The sequence below is a fragment of the Mustela nigripes genome, unplaced genomic scaffold, assembly GCF_022355385.1.
Source record: "Mustela nigripes isolate SB6536 unplaced genomic scaffold, MUSNIG.SB6536 HiC_scaffold_75, whole genome shotgun sequence".
Lineage (NCBI taxonomy): Eukaryota > Metazoa > Chordata > Mammalia > Carnivora > Mustelidae > Mustela > Mustela nigripes.
The window spans coordinates 2,405,963-2,424,690 of NW_026739490.1; the positions used below are offsets into that span (position 1 = coordinate 2,405,963).

The window sequence follows — 18,728 nt, forward strand, 5'->3', positions numbered from 1 at the left end:
TCCACCATGGCCCCCACTAGCCTCCTGCCATATTGAACTGCCTGTTCCTTCAATCCACCATGTCTTGTCATACCTGCAATTCACACCTACTGGACCATTGTACTTGGGATGCTCTTCAAAAATAACCACTGTTCTGACCATGGATTAGTTTTGCCTGTTCTTGAACTTCACATAAATGGAACCATACAGAATGTATTCTTGTGCCTGCCTTCTGTTGTCCGTGAGATTCATCTGGCTGGTGGTGGTTGTTGCTTTGTGACTGTGTAGTAGTCCATTGTATGACTCTGCCACACTTTTTGTATTCATTTTCCTATTTACAGCCCTTTGGGTTATTTTCAGTTTGGGGCTTTTTTGAATGGTTGTTACAAACATTCTTTCGGTGGATTATATGCTCCTTTCTCTTGACTATAAAGAGTGCATCTGGGGCACCTGGGTGGCTCCGTGGGTTAAAGCCTCTGGCTTCGGCTCAGGTCATGATCCCAGGATTCTGGGATCAAGCCCAGAACCGGGCTCTCTGCTCAGTGGGAAGCCTGCTTCCTCTTTCTCTCTCTGCCTACCTCTCTGCCTATTTGTGATCTCTGTCTGTCAAATAAATAAGTGAAATCTTAAAAAAAAAAAAAAAAAAGAGTGCATCTGCTGAGTCATTACATAGACATATGCTTAGACATATGCTTTGGAAAACGGACAGTTTTCCAAAGTAGTTGTACCATTTGACACTCCCACCAGCCCTGTAGTTGCTCCACACCCTTCCCAAAACTTGGTACAGTCAGTCTTTTTAATTTTGGCCATTCTGGCAGGTGCATAGCAGTGTTTCACTGTGGTTTGAATTTACGTTTCCACGGTAAGTAGCGCATGCCCATACACTCATTGGACAGCAGGCATTTTCCTTTTCAACAAAGTCTTACCATGTGTGTAGGTCACTGCGGCAATGGGAAATAAACATCACCCAAGCTCTGCAAGATTAACTTGAACGCTTTTGCTTTGGGAAGGATTTTCTTTTCTTTTCTTTTCTTTTTTTTTTTTCAAAGATATATATATATATTTTTAAATTTTTTATTTTTTATAAACATATATTTTTATCTCCAGGGAGGATTTTCTTTAACGTACTAAAAATCTACATAAATATGCAGGCAAACCGTTGCTGCTCTGTGCAAAACCCCGATCAAGGAAATATAGCTGATCAGAAACCAAAGAAGGGGAGGACACAGTTAATAAACACTCATTCACTCAGCAAATATTTCTTAAAAACACGCGTTGTATCTAGGCACTGCCAGGCGCTGAGGTTCAGCAGAGAACAAGCTAGACACTGAGTCAGCCTAGGCCAGAGCTTGCATCTCAGCCTCTCAGGACAAGACAGCATGCTCACGCTGCTGGTGGCTCTTCTCTGTCTTCTGCCCGTCCTAGCCTGAGAACTGCCCCTTCTAGTCCAGGTCCCATTCATCTCTGAGTCCCCATTTCAACACTGCTCACCTGGGGCATGCTCGGTAGCTGAACCCGTCTGTTGACTTTATAGATGAAAAATAGGAGATAGAAGCTTCAGAGTACAGATACTGTACCCGATTTTAAAAGTGAAATGCTAACCTGGCATCTTGTCCCAGTTTCAGGACCTTTCCCCTCATGTGCTGCCTCAGGCTGTAATAAATTCCAGAATGTGTTTTATAATAAAGCCCAGGTACTGTCTTGTTCCACGTGCTACCTGCCAAATAAAGCGGCAGATTCAAGTCTGACCTCTCATTTCAGGCGGGATTTTATCACTGTGGATTTTTCCAGAATTGCAAATGATATATATATTTCTAATTCTAAGCATTCTACTAGTCGTTATGCTAAAAACCTAACTGCTCTTGAGGGTTGCCTCGATAGGAAACTACCATGAGTCTCAACCCATGACTATTTTATTCCCTGAAGATCATTTCCTCATAGGCAGGTGGGCCACGTCAGCGGAGTCCACACGGACGTCTTGGTCCCTACCACCTGAAGGCCTCTTTTCTGCATACCATTCCCTGAGAGCTGGCTGCCCCGAGACTCCATAACCTGGTACCGACTCCTCCCTCAAGCCCCCTCCCATTCCTCCAGCTTATCTCTGCTGTCAGAGAAGAATGCAGCCTCCGGTGCTCTTACACTTTTACATTCCGGCTCCAGCACTCAGGGGAAGGGCCCTCAGCAGAGCCGTCTGGCATCTGGAAAGCAGGGCAAGGGTGGCTGGCTGAACAGTCACCTGCCGCCCAGACCAGCCCTCCTCGGGCCATCCCAGGCTGCTGCCGCTGCGAACAGAGCTGGACAGGACCCCTGGGAAAGCACCAGTTCTGAATCTCAGGGCCAACATATATTATTGGGCTTTATTTCTGGAGTTCTGGGGATGGGAAAGGGGAGAGTAGGATCAGAACGTCCAGAGACTTTGCCTAGCAACTCATCAGGTGTGTCCACTTAGCCATACCTTTGAAAAGGTGAGAAAGACCCACAGTGCTAATGCCAGTGCTGGTGAGACCTGGTCCACTATGCAAATGAGCCCAGAGCCCGGTCTAGAATAATGAGAATCAGGCCACCCCTCCTTCTCACTGGATTACTGGGATTCACCTCTGTGACCTCAGGCAACTCAATTGTCCTCCCTAGGGCCCAGCTTCCTCCCTCTAAAATGGACAGGGAAGAGTGGAACCAGACAAGTTGTAAAAGCACTTTTAAGGCCAAAAATCCACATGTCTGATTTTGAACTAAGCCCAGAAAACAAGTGTAGCCAAGTGTATAATTAATTGCTGGCTCTTTTCTTTTTTTTTTCCCCCTGCAGGATTTGGTTTCACTAACACTCTGACCTTGTGATCTACTTCCATGAGATCTTTCCTCCCCAAATCCATAAGCGTGTGGGGAATCTGGGTTGGAAAAATCTTTATGACTCAGTTCTCTCCCTCCACCCCCATCCCACCCACCAGACCCCTTGTCCACCCTAACCTGAGCTCTTTTGATGCTGGGATGCTGGGGGGGCCTGGGGATTCGGTGTTTAATGTTTGGAGTCCTGTCCCTTCCTCTCCTGGTCACTGCGGAGGACACTGTGACTCGCTGAGTAGTCTTCCTACGCATTTGTGCAATGTTTCTCACACGTGCCAGGTTCAACCCTGGGCACCAGGGCTACTGAGAACAACAACGTGGCTCAAGTCTCAGGAAGTTTAATGCCTATATTAAGGAGACTTGCCAACCCACCTGATGGCAGTTAGCCTGGGTCACCTGGGAGAGGCCCACCAAGGGAGAGCCTGCCTGGGCAAAATCATGAAGGGTGCTGTTGCTGACGTTGTAGACGCTCACTCCTATCAGATTTGTTCGACTCGTGCTCAGGACAAACTAGGAGTGTCAGGGACTTAAAGCCACAAGAAAGAACCCTTGAGCCAACAAGAAGCAGAAGCTAGTGAGTAAATAGCCCCAATTTCTCACCACTTCCTCCTGCGGGGTGCTTCCCCTCATGTTTCTCGGGGGGTCCCAGTGGGATTGACTGAGCTGTTCGTTAACACAGCTACAGTGCTTTCCCTTCCCTGTCTCACTTCCTGCTCCCCTCCATGCTCCTCCGGGTCACCTCCCAAATAAACTACCTGCCCCCAGGTCCTTATCTCAAAAATCAACTCTTTTCTCTCTCTTTTTGGAAGATTTTATTTATTTATTTGAGAGAAAGAGAGAGGGAGCAAGCACTGAGGGAGAAGGAGAAGCAAACACCCCTCGGAACAGAGAGCCCCTACATGGGGCTCAATCCTAGGACCCTGCGATCATGACCTGAGCCAAAGGCAAACACTCAACTGACTGAGCCACCCAGGTGCCGCTCAAGGTCAACTCTCAAGAGAACCCACAGTAGATATAGAAGAGTAAGCTTATACGGGGAGTCAGGTGGTCAAGGCGGAGAGCATCTCGGCAGAGGGAGCCACCTGGGTAAAGTGATGGAGGACAGGACATTGCGTGGCATTTGGCATGGCATGGCAAACTTGTTGGTCTCAGGACTTTGTTTGGGACCTTAGCATCCTTGTCCGGGGGGGAGGAACTCTTCAGTCATCTTTTCCTAACCTCCCAGAGGTGTTAGAAGAGAAGGGGTTGAAGAAGAAGGCCGGGGCATCCTGAGAGGTACCCAGAGGCCCTGGCCAGATGTCTGCCTCTGTCCTGGGCCCTCAAGGGTGCAAGAATCTGGCTCTGTTTCTTCTGAAAATGAGCTGCTCACCTATGAAAAGGAATTTCCCACCTGTCCTGGCTTCTTGCATGATTTGGGGCTATCTAAATATTTGGAAAATGTTCTCTTGTGCTTACAGGGCATATTACATGGTCAAATGCTGAGGCCTATGGAAGTCAATATAAAGCAGTGGTTAAGCCAGACAGACTAGGTAGTTGTGTGCTCCAGAACCTAGGCAGCACCTGTGAACCTCAGTTTCCTTATCTGTACCATGGGAATAATAGTACACGCATATGGCACTAGGCTCTGACTATAGTAGATGCCGGATTTTTTTTTTTTTTTTAGATGCTGGATTTTTAAAAGATGGCTGTGGTGACAAGCTGAGTGTACCCACTGGGGCAAAGCCAACTGGCTACCTGGGCAAGACCAGGAAGCAAATTCTGCCATGAAGAGTCTGCCACCAACCTCGCCAGCCCACCAAGGGTGTGTTTGCTTGGGTTGGCTATGACAAGAGCAAACCAGATGGCCAAGCTCAGACATCAAGTCATCCTGCCCAGGCCGGGCCTTTGCCACCATGGGTGAGCTAGCCAGCAAGCAGCAGGGAGAAGACATTGGCTCAGAAGGCCTGGGGTTCTAGGCAGTACAGGGAAATTACCTCAGTGGGGTTCCTCAGCCCCCTTGCCCCACTGGTGTGCAGAGGACCCAGCATTGCTCCCTGGGATCCTCTTTTATAGGCTTATGGGAGGGGGGCAGCTTCTTTTCTCTTCAGGGTCTCTGTTTCAGGGTCTCAGTTTGACCCCTCTCGTCTCTCATCTGAGAGCCTTGCCTGTGCTCCCCAAACCCCTGCTGGCCTAGAGGGTTGACTGGCTGGTTTAACAAGAGAAGGTTAGCAGGGAGGGGCTCTGGGGCCTGGACCCTGGACTTGCATTGCTTTAGGCAGTGTTGTGTAGAACAGGCCTCTCCCCTCCCCCACCTAGAGCAGATGAAGGAATGCTTCTGAGCAGCAAGACCCGGGCTGGTACTTGGGCTGGTATTTTGAGGCTTTCAGTAGAGAAGTCCTCAAAGGAGATCCCAGGGGACTTGCAATTATCCAATTAGCGCAACATGCCAGTTTCCGAGGTGTCCTGGAGTTCCTCAGGGCTGCTCAGATAAGGACTGACGGGCGGAAAGATCTATGAAGTAAGTTCTGGTCCTTGTCTGTGTACACAATGATGGGGATGATTAACCACCGGCTGGGGCGGGGGCGGGGGTGGGGAAGGTGCAAGGAGGGAGGTCAGAAAAAGAGATGGGGGATGGAGCTCAAAGGCTCTCAGACAAAATGACCAGTCTTGGATCTCTGGGGAAGGAGGGCTCTGTCTGCACTAAACAAAGCATATTTAACATCACTGCTTTGGGGAGACCTGGGTAGCCTGGGAGACCTCTTGGTAGCCAGTATCAATCGCCCCAGCCATGCACAGGGCAGCAGCCTTCTTGCTGCATTTCCGCCATCTTTATTTCTCTTCACAAGATAAACAGAGAAACGCACACCCATGCTTTCACCAAACTGGGACCCAGAGAGACCAATCTAACGACTCCTGGGAACGCCTGATCTGGTTTAGTTGCGGGATTTCTCTGCCTTTAGAGTCCATGGTTCTTGGTCCCACTGCTTTGAAGAATGAAGAGGTCGACCAGATGAAGTGTAGTGGGCAGCAAAGCTTACCAAGCGATAGTACAAAGCTCCCAGCGAGGGAGGGGCGGCCCCAGTGGAGCTTCCCCTTGGGGTTCCTAAGTTGAGGGGTTTTCATCAGCTGTGTTAGGGCAGGAAGATCAGAGTCCTCTCCCTCACTGCACCCCTTAGCACCCTCTCCTTGGCCAGGGAGAGCTGCCTCCCTCCCTTTGTCAGGCTCTGGAAAGGCAGTGTAGGGAAAGGTAAAGATGGGGGGAGGGCGGGAAGGAAGTGCCAGGCCCAGCGCAGGGGAGGAGGGAAACAGGCCTTGAAAGTGTTGGCTAAGAACCACAGTCTTGGTGGGGAAGGAGGAGCTGCAGGGACTGGAGTATCTCAGGCCCTCTCAGTGGGTGGGGCCTGGAGCAGGAGTACCTGGGAAACAGGCCTCCCTCTGGAATTCGGAGCAGAGCTGCTGTCTAAGTCACGGACCTCTGGAATCTATAAGATAGAGGACTGCAAAGGGGTGCCACACTCCAAAAGGACAGCTTAGGGTGAGTATGACATATTGCCAGACGCATGGACTCCTGGCCCCAGCTTCCAGGATCCTTCTCATTGCCTGGACCCCCAACTAGCAAGAGAGAAGCCCCTCCCCTGGGTGGTTGCTCAGAAACCTGGAGGTCGGCAGAGACAGTGGTAGAGGATACACACCTACAGAGATGGGGCCATGTGAAAGGGTTTTTGATCTACCCCTACCTGATCTCCCAACTGCCCTAAGAAATTCTGAGGACTCTAGAAACTCCACACCCAGAAAGCTTCACCCACCTCTCCAGGGCAAGGGTGAGCTCAGGGGCTCTGGCTTTTGTTGCTATGACCACTGAACCCAGGTTTCCAAGCCTCCCAGCTTTCTGGGGGCTCTTTTCCTCCCAAAAGGCAACTCGGAGTACCATCTCAAGAAAGAGCCCTCTGAAGAGAAAGTTCTGCCCTCAGAATTCATTTTAAACCATGACCTGCAAACCAGGTCAAACGCAAATCCGACTCACCTGTGGCTGGCCCATTAGTTCTAAGGGGAAAAACTGAGGCAACAAAATCTTCCGTAAGTCCCATGTTCCCGTTCCAGCAGAGCTTCTCCTGACTGAGGTCGTTCACCGGCTCATTATTAATAGACGTTTCTGGGGCAGCATCTGTGCACCTGGGGAAAGTTTACGGCAATAAAGGACACAGTCTCTTCCCTCCAGAAGCTCATGCAATGGGGACAAGGGAGGAGGTTACTTGGACGTTCGGGCCCGAGGGGACAGACGTAGGAGGCCTTCTGCAAGAAGTCACTCGTGGATGCTAACCCACAAGTGAATTAGAGGGAGAGTCATCTGGGAGCGGGAAGGGCACGAGGTGCTACAGGAGCTCCCCCCTCATCCCTGCCCCGTCCTTCAGGGAACAGCCAGCCCTTGTGCTTCTCCGCAGAGCAGGGGGATAGAGAGCCACGTCTGCCCCTTCGTTCGGGATTTCTGCGCGTTGAAGGGACTGTCTCGCTGTTCTCTCCGCAGCCACGCACCATGTGGTGGGCCCTGCTGGCCCTGCCGGTCCTGCTGCCCACGGCGCTGCGCCTCTGCTTGGCAGGGCCTCCCCAGGAGAGGGGCCCTCTTTTCTGGCTGACTCGGCAGGACTCTCGGGAAAGCGGGGCCGCCAACGCCACGGTCTCGCCCTGCGAGGGGCTGCCCTCCGCGGGAGCGTCGACCTTGACCCTGGCGAACCGCAGCCTGGAGCGTCTGCCCAACTGTCTGCCGCCCGCGCTGCGCAACCTAGACGCCAGCCACAACCTGCTGCGCGCCCTGAGCGCGGCAGAGCTCGGCGCCCTGCCGCAGCTGCAGGTGCTGATGCTGCGCCACAACCGCATCGCCGAGCTGCGCTGGGGCCCCGGCGGGCCGGCGGCGCTGCACACGCTGGACCTCAGCTACAACCAGCTGGCCACGCTGCCGCCGTGCGCCGGGCCCGCGCTGCCCGGCCTCCGCTCGCTGGCGCTCGCCGGGAACCCGCTGCAGACGCTGCAGCCCCGGGCCTTCGCCTGCCTCCCGGCGCTGCGCTTCCTCAACCTCTCTGGCACCGCGCTGGGCCGCGACCTGGGGGCGGGCATCGCCGACGGGGCCTTCGCGGGAGCGGGAGGCGCGCTCGAGGTCCTGGACCTCAGCGGCACGTTCCTGGAGCGCGGTGAGTCCGGGCGGCGCCGGGAGTTGGGAGCCGGGCTGGGCGGGCGCTCCCGGGGCTGGGCCATGAGCTTCCTCCGGGGTGGGGGGTGGGGCGGCGACCAGGGCACCGAGCTCCCCGTGCGGCTCAGAAAGGGCCCCACCTCAGTTTGCAGAGCGCAACAGCCCGGTTCGAAGGGCACAGGGTGGTTAACTTCTGGAGGCCCGAGAGGTGGGGACTGTTAGTAGGGATCTCCGCTTTCCTTAGGAGGGAACCAAGGCGCGGACAGCGGAATGAGCGAGCGGCCCGCGGTTTAAGTGGTGATTCCAAATCTGAGCCCGGGCATTTGGGCCCAAAGCCCAGCCTTAGCCACTCTGATTACTGCTACCTAGCGGAGCTGACAAATGCTTGTAGAATGGGGAAGTGGGATCGCTTCGAGGCTGAGTAATGAATGAAGTTAGCACCAAACACTCAGTTTAACCTGAGCATGAATTGGTTGATCTTTCTACTTGGTTTGGCTCAAGTGGTTTCTGTGAACGTTGAATCGTCAAACAAGACACATGCACTTGGCATGTTTTAACTGATTCACTAGGGTGGTTTTATTTAAAAACAACAGCAACACTATATATGCCTATAATCACCTATTTCAATGTGGACAGAAAAAAAAGAGCGAGAATGGAAAACAGGGAAAGTAGCACATTTTCCACTTGTTGGGGGAGCCACAAAATTAGGTTTCGGCCTTGATCTCATCTCCCCCTTCCTTACCCCTCTCAAAACCACCCCCACTTCTGGTAGCCCTCAGAGTGAAATCTGGGGTAGTTCCCTGTGAAGTTTAACAAGAGGATGGGCAACAGCAGCCTTGGAGACAGTGTCCTGGGTTCAAGTCCTCATGCCATCCCTCCCCAGCTGAGTGGCCCTGGACCTGTCTTTGACTTTAGCTGCCCCAGGGCTGGAAGAAAGGAAGGCAGGCAGGCAGCCTAGTCTCTAAGGGCTCTTCCAACTGAAACGGTCTATGCTTCTGAGATTCCCAAAGCTGTTAATTGTCCATACTCCTCAATGACCTTTATGACTCACCTCGTCCATCTCCTCCTTTCCTTAATGCTGTGCTGGCCTCACGGGTTTGTGCCTTCCTGGGTAGTGGACAGTTTCCCCCTCTGTATTTCAGTTCAGTCAGGGTGGATCAGAGACCTGCCGAAACTCACCTCTCTCCACCTGAGGAAGATGCCCAGGCTGCGGACCCTGGAGGCAGCCATTTTCAAGATGATCCCCAACCTGCAGCAGCTGGATTGTCAAGACTCGTCCGCCCTGACTTCTGTCCACACCCAGCTCTTCCAAGACACTCCTCGCCTACAGGTCCTTCTATTCCAGAAGTAAGTGTTTTTTTTTTTTTCTTCTTCTTTTTTTTAAAAAATATTTTATTTATTTGACAGATGGAGATCACAAGTAGGCAGAAAGGCAGGCAGAGAGAGAGGAGGAAGCAGGCTCCCTGCTGAGCAGAGAGCCCGATGCGGCGCTCGGTCCTAGGACCCTGATATCATGACTTGGTCCAAAAACAGAGGCTTCACCCACTGAGCCACCTAGGCACCTCCCCAGAAGTGTTTTAGTTCTAAGACACATGTGAATTCTGTAACTGATTTCTGCCCACTACACTAAACTGAACAGATGTAACCATTTATAGCGCTAATCAGACCTTCATTCCTCTCCCTCTTCTCCTTTGCATCCTCGCTGGACTTCTGTTCTTCTTCCTCCTTTGGGTGATATCTCGGTCAGGTACCAGATATAGTCCAGTGGCCTAATAGCCATGCAACTCAGTCTTGTCCAGAGTAAGAGTAAAACCCCAAACTCTCATGCGTGTAAAGTTTCCTTTAAGCCCAGGTTGAGAAACTTGCTGTGGGAAGAGGGCAGGAGGCATCAGGGTCTTCTGTTACTGGATCCACCTGCTCCCCCCCACCCACCTGCAAGAGTTTATGCAATTCGGCCCTTCCAAGGTTTGAATGGTTCTAGGGAGGAAAGGTGAGAGGATAGAAGTATCCTACTTGCAGTTGGGGCCCAGAGTCTGTCCTTTCAAGCCTGGTTGTCCAAAGTGTCACTGTACTCCCCCTCCTGACCTGACTTCCGCAGGAAGGGCAGCATACATACCTTTGAAGGTGAGCCCAGACCACCTCCTTTCCTAGGGGCCCACATCTGGACCCATGAAGCACCTTTGCCCCTCATCACTTTCAAAGTAGCCACTTTTCTCTTTTCTCTGCTAGCACCTGCCATAACCCGAGTAATCACTTTGGGGTTTGGCGTGGGAACAAAGGAAACAGAACACGCAGAGCACTTAGCTCAGTGCCTGACATATTACGGTACTTGCTGTACTGTTCGTGATGATACGGTGGTGGTGAAGAAGGTGATGGGGATGATGGCCATAACAGTGGTGGTGGTGACGGTGATGTTGTTGGTAATGATGGTGAGTTGGGGACAGTGAGGGTAATCGTGATGGTAGTGATGTTGGTGAAAGGGATATTAGCCTCTTGGGCTCCGACTCCTCTTCTGAGCCTCAGACTCCTATGGAAGGTATCAGATGTGGAGCCATGCTGCCCCGGCTCAAATCCTGACCCCATCCCTGGTCACAACACCCCGCCTTCGCAGACCCCAGGGTAAGAACACTTACACCATCCAGTCACCACATTCAGCCATGGGGTCTGTCTAAATCATAATCTGATTGAGTCTCCTGCCAAATGAAAACCTAGCGGTGCCTTCTGTGGTTGAAGGAGGAGGTTTAATCCCTTCTGGCTCATCTTAGGCTCCCCCACCCCCAGTGTAACACCTGTGTTCCAGCCAGGGCGTGAGGAAAGAGCCAGCCACTTGCTTTCTTGGTGCTCTCAAGTGTCTCCATCTGCCCTGCTGGACCCTCTCCCCCCTTTTAGCCTGGCCTACTCTCTGCTCTCCTTAGCTCACCCACAGCCTTCCCTGGGGGGCCTGTGTTAAATAGTCATATTGGGTTCCCTGGCATGGCCACCTCCCACCAGTGAGGGGATGGCCACCTTCCTGGCTGTTCTGCCCACCCAGTGTGCCCAAAGCCTTCCACAGTCCCCTCTGACATGCAGGAGGGAGGGGCAATAGTTCAGCAAAAAAGTGAAAAGAGGGGGCACCTGAGTGGCTCAGTTGGTTAAGCATCTGCCTTCAACTCAGGTCATGATCCCAGCAATCCTGGGATTGAGCCCCATGTTGGGCTCTCTGCTCGGTGGGGACTCTGCTTCTCCCACTCCCTGCTGCCCCCCCCTGCTTTTTCTCTCTCTCTTTGCCAAATAAATAAAATCTTAAAAGGAGGGGCACCTGGGTGACTCAGTGGGTTAAAGCCTCTGCCTTCTGCTTAGGTCATGATCCCAGGGTCCTGGGATTGAGTCCCACATCGGGCTCTCTGCTCAGCAGGGAGCCTGCTTCCTCACCACCCCCCTGCCTGCCTCTGCCTACTTGTGATCTCTGTCTGTCAAATAAATAAAATCTAAAAAAAAAAAAAAAAAAATCGAAAATAGGTTATTTAGGAGAGCAAATGAACCTTCTTTCACACTAGGGCTCTGTAAGTTACAATGTGACCCACACCAGGATGTGAGCCAGGCCCTCCTGTACCTCCATGTAGGTGGTGATTCGAATTGATTCATCACATGCAAGCCACACTGGTGGCAGAAAGGGACACCGGATAAGGAAAGGATTCATTTTCCTTATCTGTAGAATGAGCAGAATATCATTCTCTCACTGATTTGTCACTGAGATAATGACTGTAAAGCCCTGGGGAACCTTACCTGCTCAAAAAGAGGACAATCCTTTCCCCCTCTCCCCCTTCAGGCAAAATGAAAAATATTTCCTTGGGATGCTGAAGCGCTAAGTGATCTCTGATTCTAAGATTTCCACTCTGGCTCTGTGAAATCGGCTGAAAGCAAGCATGCATATATGTATATATTCATTTATGTGCTTTACATTTCCATGTGGACACACCTCTTTGCAATGTGACTTGGCAGCTCCTCCCATCAAGAACTGGAGTCTATCCTCCACCTCTTGAAGCTGCACTTGGCCATGTGACTTGCTTAGGCGAGTGGGACATTAGCAAAAGTGACCCAAGCAGAGGCTTGAAAGCAGTTGAGGATTGGAGCTTTTCCCTTCCTGGGAAGCCCACCTGGGAGCCCGCCTCCCTCCCCGCCCTCCACCACCCTGTGCACTAGGCTGGGCTAGCCTCCTGAATGATGAGGAGTGTATGGAGGGAGGCCCCAGCAAACCTAGTTGAGGCTCCATATATGTGAGGCTATCCTAGATCTTCCAGCCCCAGCTGAGCTCGCTTGGACCACAAGAACCACAGAATCAGGAGAAAGAACAGATCTTTGTTGTTTTAAGCTACTACGTTTTGGGGAGATTTCTACTCAGCAAGAGCATGATACACTCCAGCGAGGCATCTTCCAAAGGACTGGTGGTTGAGTACCATCAGCAACAGCTCAACTGCAATAGCCCATATTCCAGAGTGCTCTCATTAAGAACTTCTGCCATTTCTTGTGACTGGTCTATTATAAATGGTGTCATTGTCATAGACTCTTGGCGATATAACACATGGGCAGGGGAATACTGTCTCCATTTAATAGGAGGAGTGAGAGTGACTGAGTTGGTTGGTATCTCCGCTTTACAGATGACCAAAAAAAAAAAAAAAAAGGTAGTCCAAGGTCCTTAAAGAGTTTCGTCCAAAGTAGTATCCTCTAAGCCCTAACAGAATGGTTTTGCAGTGACACCACCATGGCTCTCTGGATATTGTTTTGACTAGGTTTTTAAAGCCTGACTTGATTTTTTTATGTTTCAGCTGTAACTTGAGTTCTTTCCCTCCATGGAGCCTGCATTCCTCCCAAGTCCTGTCCATCAGCCTCTTTGGCAACCCCCTCATTTGCAGCTGTGAATTGTCCTGGCTCCTCAGGGATGCAAAGAAGACTGTCCTAAGCAGGTAACATACTTACAAAGCAGATGACTAAGAGGTGAGCCGAAATTCTCACAGCTTATGGCTTGCCCTTCTTGAGCAGGTTGGCATAGTGGCAGGGAGAGCATGGAGGAACAGACAGGATGGTTTTAATGGGTCGAGACAGGAGGTGGGGCCTCTCATCTCCACTCGCATCTCATTGGCCAGATGTTGGTCGCAGGCCACACCTACTACAGGGGAGGCTGGGTAATGTATTCTAGGTTTGTGCCCAGTATGGGGGAAAATGGGCTAAGTCAACAGCTAGATTGTCTCTGCTGAGACAGGCTTATCTGTATTCCATTTTACTGATGGGTTGGGTTGGGGCCCAAAGAGATGAAGTGTTTGCTTGGGTTCATGCAGCTGTTGGGTGGAGGAGGCAGGATCTATTTGCCTCCACTACTGGGCTCCACTAGGGAGTCCCCAAGATGCAGCCCGGTCCCCTGCATCATTTAGTCCAAGGCCAATGGGCTTACAGAGCTCTTGTGGACAGGGAAAAACAAGTCCTTCAAGGACTTCCCATTGACTGTTGGCTAGAAGGGCTGTTTTTGCCATGGGGAGCCATGCTCAGGCTGGCTACCAGAAAACACTCAAACCAGCTCCACCAGCTCACTTTAGGAGACATTCCCTCCATCCTCTGTGAAGTGGGGATCAGTCTACCCCCCACCTCCTCATGTTATCTCCAAAGATAAGGACCCCGGCCCTTTGCAGGGAAGGGTCTCATTACAGTATTAATGAAGAGACTGAGAGTGTAACCTCTGCACACCACTACTACTCTTGATTTTGGCTGCATTACTGAACCTCTCTGTGCCTCTGTTCCCCACCATAAAATCGGGAGAATAGTGGCTACCTCATAAAGCTCTAAAGATTAAATTAGTTGATACAGTAAAGTGCTAACAGTAGTCACTGGCATATGGCAAGAACTTAGAAAATGTTAGCTGGTATGAGTATTACTACTAGTACTCAGCCCGGAAGTAGATAGGTGACAACAAAATGGCAGACTACACTTGGAGAATCAGAGCCACCATTCACAAACCTGCCCTGGGTTTAGGTTCTGCCACTTGTTATCTTGGGCAATTAGTTCCTTTTTTTTTTTTTTTTTTTTTTTTAAAGATTTTATTTATTTGACAGACAGAGATCACAAATAGGCAGAGAGGCAGGCAGAGAGACGGGGGAAGCAGGCTCCCCGCTGAGCAGAGAGCCCAACATGGGGCTCGATCCCAGGACCTTGAGATCATGACCTGAGCCAAAGGCAGAGGCTTAGCCCACTGAGCCATCCAGGCGTCCCGGTTAGTTGCTTTTGCTGAGCTTCTGTTTCTTTCTCTGCTCAATGGAAATGATGAGGGAAGCCTACTCCACTGGTTGCCCTAGGGGTCAGAGAAGTGAGGGATGGAGAGTGTGTGGTCGGTGGGACCTAGCAGACATGTTTGGGTTTGATGAGAGGGATTGTCTGCACTGAGGACTCAAACACCTTCTAACTGGTTGGTCTCCCCTCTAGGGCAGCAGACACTGTGTGTGTACCGGCTTCAGGATCCCAAGACCTCTTCTCAGCCCCTCTTTCGCTGTCCCAGCTGCCCACTGTGTGTCATCTGGACCAAAGCACCACCCTCAATTCCAGCTCGCCCCCGGCTGTTCCCCTCACCCACCAACCGTCAGCGCAGGGTCTCACCACCCCATGGAGCACAGCTCCTTCCACTCGACCTGTGGAAGCTGGACAGAGTGTCACCAAGCCCCTCTCCTTCTCCACGGATTCCACCACACAAACCGCATGGTCCCACAGTGGCATCAAAGTGGGGACCGCCCGCTCCATGGCCATCCCCACAGCAGATTCTAGCACCTCCAGCGCTCCGCGCAGGGCTGCAAACACAGCTGGGGCAGAGCACCAAGAGCACACTGCCACGCTGGTCCATGCGCCTCACGTGTCAGCTGCTTCCACCCCCTCGGCCGGCAAACACCCTGGGCTCTTCCCTACCCCCTGGAGCCAGGTGCAGACGCCCCAGCCCGACTACAGGGCACAGGCCACCCTGCAGGCGCCTCATCCGAGTCCTTCTGAGGGCGGGATTCCAGTCTTGCTGTTGGACGAATCTAGTGAGGAGGAGGAGGAGGAGGGGCAGAAGGAGGAGGTGGGAGCACCTCCCCAGGATGTCCCCTGTGATTACCACCCCTGCAAGCACCTGCAGACCCCATGTGCGGAGCTGCAAAGGCGCTCACGGTGTCGATGCCCCGGGCTCAGCGGGGAGGACAGCCTCCCGGACCCCCCAAGGCTGCAGGCAGTGACCGAGACCACTGACACATCGGCCCTCGTGCACTGGTGCGCCCCGAACTCGGTGGTGCACGGCTACCAGATCCACTACTCTCCTGAGGGCTGGGCAGAAAACCAGTCGGTGACCGTGGTGGCGGACATCTATGCCACCGCCCGGCAGCACCCCCTGTATGGGCTCTCACCGGGCACCATGTACCGCGTGTGCATCCTGGCCGCCAACCGCGCGGGCCTGAGCCAGCCTGTCCAGGCCTCGGGCTGGACGCGGGCGTGCGCCGCCTTCACCACCAAGCCCAGCTTTGTGCTGGTCTTCGCGGGGCTGTGCACTGCCTGCGGCCTCCTGCTCATCACCACCCTGCTGCTGGCAGCATGTCTGTGTCGCCGCAGCAGAACGGTGCGCCTGCAGTGCTACAACACGCACCTGGTGGCCTACAAAAACCCAGCCTTCGACTACCCGCTGAAGCTCCAGACGCTCAGTTAGCTCCGCGCCCCCTCCTCCACTGGAGCTTAAGAACTAGCCGCCCATGTTTAGAAAAGAAGAGACAGAGGGTCAAAGAGGACCCTGTCAGCTCAGAATGCCTCTGTGAATTTCTGCGAAGCCAGCACTCTTGCGGCACAAAGGGAACTTGCTATGCAGTTTCTCTGTCCGGGGAACCACTGCTTTCCCTGCCGTGTTCTCTGCCCAGAAACGTTACAGTTCACACCAGACCACTCCCGTTGCCATAGCGCAGCCTTGTGTGTTGTTGTTTTTCAGCAGTCCATGCCCCTTGGAGTCCAGTCGAATAGATTGGGTGTGTAAGTAGGAAGAGATAAAACAGTTCACACAATTCAGTCTCTTTTGCCATTCTGGAAGTGACATCCTCAAGTCATTTCAGGGACGTTCCCTCTGGTCAAGCTTCTGGCTAAAGCACGTGGTATTCAAGGAATCAACTCCTGTGGATTCTTAATCTGAGAACTGGGGTAAGGGAGAACTACTGTTTCCTGAGGCTGCCTGGGGTTTATTGCGTCTCTTGGCAAAAAAAAAAAATGTGCTTTTAGCTTTGTAGTTAAAACTGCAGTCTTCTGGGAACCTCTGTGAAACACAAGGACAAGCTGTCCTTTTTAAAGTCATTGTCTACTGGACTTCTCCAGAGTGTAAGTGGTCAAAGAAACTACGAACTCCTTTTCTTAAAAAAGCGCAATAGGATCACTTCCGGGATTTGGTCTTTTAAGAGAAGAGATGAACAAAAAAGAACGTCAAGGCTCTAGCTAGAAGCCAAAGCATTTGCTCTCCATTGCATCAAACAGTGCCTTCATGATTTGTATCTGAGTGTGGGCAACGCCTTTCAACACCTTTTCACTTGTATACCAATGTTAAAAAAAGCATTTTTTATAAAATTACAATGTGTGTCATTACTTCTAGATTTTAATTTTCTAAGTTAGTACTTATTTCACTTTTCTGTGACTACTGGAACAATTACCACAAATCAGGTGGGTTAAAACAACAGAAATCTGTTCTTACAGTTCAGGCCAGAAAACCACAACCAAAGTATCAGCAGGAGTGGTTTCTTCTGGAGACTCAGAACTGTTCCCTGCCTGTTCTGGTTGCTGGCTGTCCTGGGTGCTCCTTGGTTTGCAAATAAATCCAATCGATGAATCGATGCCTTCATTGTCTTATGGCATTCTCTGCGTCCAAACTTCCCTCTTTAAGAAAGTATTTCTCCCCCCATCTTTACAGAGATATAACTGACATATAAGTTTGTGTAAGTTCATGGTGTGCAATCTGATTTGATACACGTATATATTGGGAAATGATTATAAAAAAGGTTCCCTTCACATGGGTACCTTTTTTTTTTTTTTAAAGATTTTATTTATTTGTCAGAGAGAGAGAGGGGGAGAGAGCGAGTACAGGCGGACAGAATGGTAGGCAGAGGGAGAAGCAGGCTCCCTGCTGAGCAAGGAGCCCGATGCGGGACTCGATCCCAGCGTCCTGGGATCATGACCTGAGCCGAAGGCAGCTGCTTAACCAACTGAGCCACCCAGGCGTCCCACACATGGATACCTTTTTGTGTGTGGTAAGAACTTTGAAGACCTACTACTTTCTAAGCAACTTTCAGGTATACATTATTAACTATAATCATTGTGCTGTCTTCTGGGGATCATTGTCATTTCCAGAACTTACTCATAACTGGAAGTTTGTACCCTTTGACCACATTCACCCATTGTCTCCCACTCCTATGAACCACCAATCTACTGCTGTTTCTAGGAGTTGGGTTTTTTATTTGTTTTTTGTTTTTAAGATTCCACATATAAGTGGAATCATACAGAATTTGTTCTACTCTGCCTTATCTCACTTCAGTATAATGCCCTCAAGTTCCATCTACGTTGTTGCAAATGGCAGGGTTTCCATTTTTATGGCTGAATAATAAACATCACTCTGTGTCTCTCTGTATTTATACCACATTGTATCCATTCATCCATTGACACGGGTTCCTTCCATGTCTTGGCTATTGTAAATAATGCTGTGGTGAACATAGAGTGCATATCTTCAAGATGATTTCATTTCCTTCCAGGATATACCCAGAAGTCAAACTTCTCTTTTTAAAATTATTTTTATTAACATATAATGTATTATGTGCCCCAGGGGTACAGGTCTGTGAATCATCAGGCTTAAACATTTCACGGCACTCACCATAGCACATACCCTCCAAATTTCTGTCTTCTAATAAGGACAACAGGCATTAGATTATGGCCTACACAAAGCCAGTAGGACTTCATCCTAACATGATTACATCTGCAAAGATCCCATTTCTAAGTAAGGTCACATTCACAAGTACCAGGGCTTAGAACTGAACATTATCTTTTGGGGAGAAACAATTCAATCCCAAAGACCATTTATTTCTGTTTAAAAAAAAAAAATCAAGTTTGGGCACCTGGGTAGCTCAGCCAGTGAAGTGTCTGCCTTTGGCTCAGGTCATGATCTCAGGGTCCTGGCATCCAGCCCCAGGTCAGGTTCCCTGCTCAGTAGAGAGGCTGCTTCTCCCTCTCCCTCCCTCCCTGCCACCCCAGGCTCATGCTCTAATAAATAAAATCTTTAAAAAAAAAAAATTAAGTTTGGGTACCTGGGAGGCTCAGTTAAGTGTCTGCCTTTGGCTCATGTCATGATCCCAGGGTCCTGGCATTGAACCCTGTGTCTGGTTCCCTGCTCAGTGGGGAGTCTGCTTCTGCCCCTCCCCCCGGCTTGTGCGCTAATAAATTTACTCTTCAATTAAAAAAAAAAACAAAAATCAAGCTTGATTCCCACATATCTTGCTTCCAAAATGTGCTGAGGCACAAAAACCATGCTGCAGAAACTCAATATACCCAAATCTCACCTCAATAGGTGTTTAAAGTTTTGAAAAGGCTTTCCAAAATTCTAAGATGGATCCCAAGTTTCATCAGGTATGTAACCAAGAGAATTGGACTAAGCAATCTTTTAAGATACATACCAGCTCCTGATTAAAAACTGGAAAGCAAAAGCCAAAAATGTGACTACCATAGACTTCAGACACGT

The 18,728-nt window shown here is 50.8% G+C and overlaps 1 protein-coding gene and 1 long non-coding RNA gene across 2 annotated transcripts in view; one reads left to right on the top strand and one right to left on the bottom strand.

Annotated features, from left to right (window-relative positions):
- The window catches only part of LOC132008134 (uncharacterized), a 48,010-nt gene extending 40,692 nt beyond the window's left edge, over nt 1–7,318 (bottom strand). Inside the window, exon 1 of the long non-coding RNA XR_009401548.1 lies at nt 6,824–7,318. This is a non-coding gene — a long non-coding RNA (uncharacterized LOC132008134). The remainder of the gene's footprint in view (nt 1–6,823) is intronic.
- On the top strand, nt 6,170–16,836 carry LOC132008130 (leucine-rich repeat neuronal protein 4-like). The gene is made up of 5 exons (XM_059386524.1): nt 6,170–6,334; nt 7,325–7,985; nt 9,127–9,331; nt 12,790–12,927; nt 14,435–16,836. Exons 2-5 carry the CDS (start codon nt 7,334–7,336, stop codon nt 15,675–15,677), a joined length of 2,238 nt encoding a protein of 745 aa, XP_059242507.1. The 5' UTR covers nt 6,170–6,334; nt 7,325–7,333; the 3' UTR covers nt 15,678–16,836.
- Nucleotides 16,837–18,728: the final 1,892 nt, after the last annotated feature.